This window comes from Cynoglossus semilaevis, chromosome 13 (assembly GCF_000523025.1).
Source record: "Cynoglossus semilaevis isolate Cse_v1.0 chromosome 13, Cse_v1.0, whole genome shotgun sequence".
NCBI lineage: Eukaryota > Metazoa > Chordata > Actinopteri > Pleuronectiformes > Cynoglossidae > Cynoglossus > Cynoglossus semilaevis.
The window spans coordinates 2,260,436-2,265,906 of record NC_024319.1 but is presented as its reverse complement, the minus strand read 5'-3'; the positions used below and the strand labels follow the sequence as shown (position 1 = coordinate 2,265,906).

Here is a 5,471-nt window from a genome sequence, read left to right as displayed (position 1 = left end):
TTTTATAACTTTTTTTTCTCCCTCTCTCACACTCCACTGAGCATTATTTATTCACTTTATTCCATTTTGCCTCCCTTCTGTCGTTCCTCCCCCGTGGCTCCACAACCTGTCCTCCCCCCACCTTGATCTTTTATTCCCTCTCTTTCTCTGCTTCTGTTTCTTCTCCTGTATTTACTCATCACACTCTCCTCCATCCACTCTCACCCTTTATCCCTCACTCTCTCTCTCTTTCTCTCCCCCCTCGTTCTCTCCCTCTCTCACCCCTTCACCGTCCCCCTGTCTCCCCTCCCCCCCTCTCTGTTTTCTGTGTCAGTAGAACCCTTACGGTTACACAGACATACTGACTGTCGGCTGTGCCGTGGGGGTGGGATGCTGTTTCGGCACTCCACTAGGAGGTACTGTACACCTGCACCGATCGTCTCTCTGTGCTCGACTCGTCTTGTCTGTGAAAACACACCACAACTGTTTGGAGTTTGATTCAAAAAGTCAGCGTTACTTTAAGAATGAGCGACAACTTGATAACTTTTAATCCAACAAAATGAAATAAATACGACAAATTAATCAGGTGGTTCTCAAAGTAGGGGGTCAGTCCACTCTGGGGGACACAGGCAAATGTTTAAAAAACGTTTGAAGAAATATTCCAAGTGCGTTGATGTTTTATTTAGGGTCCCTGATGAGAGTCCTGTTGACCAAAGGGGGCGCTGTGTTAATCAAACCAGCTATTTTAGTTTTTATTGAATTTGATATAATTTTATCATTTATAATATATAAAAATATAAATGTATAATATGAATAAATACATATATAAAATATACACATATAATATATATTTATTTATAATATATCATCTAATCATTTATAATATACAATCATTTTGATAACTTATTGTAAGTTAGGTCAGACCAGCAAGAACTTGAGTCTTGCCTGTTTACAGAAGGGGGCGCTGTAGCGTCCCTGTTTTTCCTCCCTGTCGTTTCTTTAGTTGTTAATATTTTTACAGAACTGTTTTTACTGCTCATATGTTTGTTTTACTGCCTCCTGTACTGATTATGTCCTTGTGTATTTCTGTGTGTGTGTATTTATATATTTATATATATGTGTGTGTGTGTGTGTTAGACTGTGTGTACTCGCTCTACTCCGGCTCCCCCGGTGTGTATAATTACACCCTCAGCTGAAGTGTTTTTGGTCTCATTCTGCATATTTAACTCATTTCTGTTGCCACCTTCCTCTCTCTCTTTTCTATTTCTGTCTCCCCCCCCGTCCCCTTCCTCCCTCCTCCCCCTCCTCCTCCTCCTCTCTCACCCTTCTCCCACACTATCCATCCTCATTCTCTCCCCCTCCTTATTCCCTCATCTCTCTCTCTGTCCTTCCTTCGTCTTTCTTTCAACCACCACCAGGGGTGTTGTTCAGTATTGAGGTCACGTCTACCTACTTTGCTGTGAGGAATTACTGGCGAGGATATTTCGCCGCCACGTTCAGCGCCTTCATATTTAGAGTGCTCTCTGTTTGGAACAAGGATAATGGTGAGATGGGGGGGGGTGGACACACACACACTCATCACACTGACCACATTCTGCTGATCAGGCCTCATGTGGGGGGGTGGTGGGGGGGGGTCGCTGATAACACTTTTCACTGACACAGTATGCAGCAGGTGTAAAGTCGATTTCTGTAAAAATAAAAAAAAGCAGAAAAATACAGTTCACTTATTCAGTTTTTATTCACTTTTCTTATTTCTTTCTTATTTTTTTTCCTGTGTTTTTTTTCTTCCGGTCTCTGTCAGTCACGATCACAGCTCTCTTCAAGACCAACTTCAGGATGGACTTCCCCTTCGACCTGCAGGAGCTGCCGGCCTTTGCAATCATAGGGTGAGATGTTTCTTCTGTTGACGGTTGTAGCGTATGTCAGACTGATGGCATCACTCCCCCTGACAGGCTACGATTATACATTATACACTCATTATATAACGACTAATTATAATTCTGGGATAGAAGGCCAATTCGATGTTAATCCAGTGGTATCCAAAGTGGGGGGCGGACACCCCACAGGGGACCCAGCGATATGAAGCCAGAGTGATAAAAGTGTGTAATGATGAGTCAGGATAACGTCCTGACTCATCATTACACACTTTTATTCTTTAATTGTGTTCTTCAAAATGAAGTCCTAATGAATTCTACTTTAACGTTGTCTCCTGCGTCTCGTTCTCATCGTGAGTCAGTGACTATAAAAAAAACATCCAAGAATATCGAGGATCTTAATTCCATTTCGAGGCTGTGAACACCCAGACTGTGATGTCATCATGAAGTTGTTTTTTTTTTTTTTTTTTTTTTTGTAAATCCACAAACTAACCAAACTGTCGTCTCCTCCAATCAGAATCTCGTGTGGCTTCCTGGGAGCGTTCTTTGTCTACCTCAACAGACAGGTGGTGCTGTTCATGAGGAGACCCACAGCTCTGACACGCTTCCTAACCAAACAGTGAGGTCACACACCTGCACTCCCCCCCCCTCAACACACCCGCAACACACACACTTCCATCCACAGAGTTCTGTTCCTCAGTCCTGACGAGGGTTTCAGTGAAGACTCATCGACCCGTCAGACTCTGGTCAGCGTTTCCAGAGTAAAGAACGACACTGGAAACTGTTCTGCCAGTTAGAGCCAAAGATATCAGCCTTATCAGGAAACAGTAAACACGGCAAATGAATAAAAACAGACGTAAATAAACCTGGACTAGAACACGGCAGATGGAAACTGACGCAGATAAAAAATACAACCGCACCCTTCGAGCGTGTACACACACACACAATTACCCCAAAATAACTGCCCCTCCTGCAGCAGATCCTGTGCTGTTCTTCTTCATGGGCCTCAGCTTCACTCCCTGAACTCATCCGTCTCAGACAACAGACCGGGGGAAACGGCACAGCCGTAACCACCAATAATACACTCGCTTGGTCACATTCAGGTAGAGACCAGTACAGTAGAGCCACACACACACACACACACACACACGCGCTGCTCTGTAATAATAGTGTGTGTGTGGCAGATCCATTCAAACTCAGGGTATATTTATTTTTGGTTTCGTCTCTGCCGCTCCCTGACCTCATCAGTCTCACCACAGCGACCTGAGCCTCAACAACCATTTAGTTTCATATCCAGTCGACGGGGAGATTCATTTCTCCTCAGAGAGAGTCCACAGTCGGGGAACGTTAGTCTGAACGTTAAACACCGCTGAGTCCACGGAGCAGGAAGACTCTGACCAATCACAGCTGACCAACGGTTATACGTTCGTTACTGGACATTTCCAACCAGTTCTCTCTGGATTTGCCCTGTACTTCCTTCCCTGTCTAAGTGTGTGTGTGTGTGTGTGTGTTTTCTCCCAGTCGACCAGTCTATCCCGGCGCGGTGACGCTGATCATCGCCACCTTGACGTTCCCTCCTGGATTTGGACAGTTCATGGCTGGAGAGGTCAGACACTGTCACTCACACGAGCTGCTTGGTGGTCAAAAAGTTTCAAGACTTTTTTTTTTATGAAAATGTTTTTACATCTGGGGAGCAGGAAGTTCATTTGTCCTAAAACTCAGGGTTGTTGGATTGATTCCTGGCAAATACCAGTCATTAAAATGAGTCCAAGTCCAGACCACTGATGTCTTCTCCATCAGAGAACTTCTCCTCTGTAGAATATTGGAGGATGACCTTTGACACCAGGTCACGACCTCTCAGGCTTTGCCTGGTCTAAGGACTGGAATCCACTTCTTTAGAATGTTTTATCAGTTTTATCAGGAAAAGAAAAAAAACTAATCAGATGGTTCTAGAACCTGTCGATCATTTGAACGGGTTTCTGTTCAGGTTTGGTTAAAAATGGGACGTTTCCAAACACGTGGAAACCGGTCTGAACTGGTTTTAGTCATTAACATCAGGCACCTGCAGGGAGCGACACATCTGTCTGAGGACTTTTTGACTTTTTTTTTTTACTAACTCACAGTGGAACGTCCAAAAACAACGTTACATTTTTATAAAGTTTCACTTTTATCTCTTTATTTACACATCTGTTATTATTCATTTTGAATTAAAATGTTTACTTAACTGATGCTGTGACCGACTGGTTGACCGACTGGTTGACCGACCGGTTGTCTCTGTGCCTGTCGTCAGCTGATGCCTCGTGAGTGCATCAACTCCCTCTTCGATAATTTCACCTGGACCAAAATCTCAGGAGTTCCTGCTCCTGCGGGCCTGGGCCGCTCCGCTGCCTGGCTGCATCCTCACGTCAGTGTGTTTGTCATCCTCATCCTCTTCTTCATCATGAAGGTATCTGTCCCGGCGTCCTCCTGTGCACATTTAAATAAAGTGATGGTGATAGCGTCTAAAACCTCTGGGACTTGTCTCCTTCCCGCCTTCTGTCCCTGCAGTTCTGGATGTCAGCAGTTTCCACCACCATGCCCATTCCCTCGGGCGCCTTTATGCCGGTGTTCATATTAGGTGAGAGGATTTTCTTTTTTTTTTTAAATGTGGACGCAGTAGCTGCCGCTGAGATTCAGTTCGATTCATCTTTAAACCTTATCTCTCGCCTCAAGGAGCTGCGTTCGGTCGCCTCGTAGGAGAGATTATGGCCACGCTATTCCCAAACGGAATCCTGTTTGATGGGATAGTTTATCGCATCCTTCCTGGAGGTTACGCCGTCATCGGTGAGTCTCCTGTTCTGTTTGCTTGTTCTGGCACATCTTGACATAAAACGTGCTGTGGTCGATAGACAGGAAGGATCGATCGCAGCTGGATCCTTCACACACCTGTTCTGAACAGATGGTTTCTGTGTCTTTACCTTTAAATGTTAATGAGCCACTGTATGCCCCGCCCCCCCCCCTCTTTTATGGGGGGGCTGTAGGTCAGGTAAACCAGCAGATTCTGAGAGTTGTAATGAAGTGGGTTTTCTTTTTTCTTGTGCATGCTCAGTAAGGTAGTGTATGCTCTTCTGGCAGGTATGGTAAACTGTTAGGATACTGGATCAGAGGTTAATATCTTAATCATCTGCTTCATTTTTAGACACATTTCCAAATGTATGCTAATGATCAAAGCTCTGTTGAGTTGTTTAAAAGGTCCATGAAGGAGACGACAGACGCTCCACAGACAAATATTTGGACAAACTCCTAAAAATGTCCAATATGTCCCCTCTATGACTTTGACATGTGTGAAGACACTGACAACATTGGACCGTACGTTTTCATATTCCTCCTACAACACTTGAATACATCAGCTGTGTTCACTGACCTGACCTCCGTCTGCTGTGGCATTTAAACGTCTCGCGGAAAAAAACGACGACAGAATCTTCTGTAGGAATAAAGGCAGTTCAGAGACAATTGTTTTTTTAATTAAATGCTGCGTGATCACAGTTCACTTCTGTCAGATATTTCTTACCCCCTCCTCTTCCTCCTCCACCTCTTCCTCCTCCTTCTTCATTGCTGTCGAACAGGAGCGGCTGCCCG

The 5,471-nt window shown here is 44.6% G+C and overlaps 1 protein-coding gene across 1 annotated transcript in view; it reads left to right on the top strand.

Moving 5' to 3' along the window:
* clcn1b (chloride channel, voltage-sensitive 1b) overlaps positions 1–5,471 on the top strand; it is a 21,143-nt gene that overhangs the window by 9,641 nt on the left and 6,031 nt on the right. The window contains exons 7-14 of the mRNA XM_025061468.1: positions 317–395; positions 1,398–1,523; positions 1,781–1,865; positions 2,371–2,472; positions 3,375–3,459; positions 4,144–4,299; positions 4,401–4,470; positions 4,566–4,712. Coding sequence (XP_024917236.1) covers positions 317–395; positions 1,398–1,523; positions 1,781–1,865; positions 2,371–2,472; positions 3,375–3,459; positions 4,144–4,299; positions 4,401–4,470; positions 4,566–4,712 — 850 coding nt within the window. The remainder of the gene's footprint in view (positions 1–316; positions 396–1,397; positions 1,524–1,780; positions 1,866–2,370; positions 2,473–3,374; positions 3,460–4,143; positions 4,300–4,400; positions 4,471–4,565; positions 4,713–5,471) is intronic.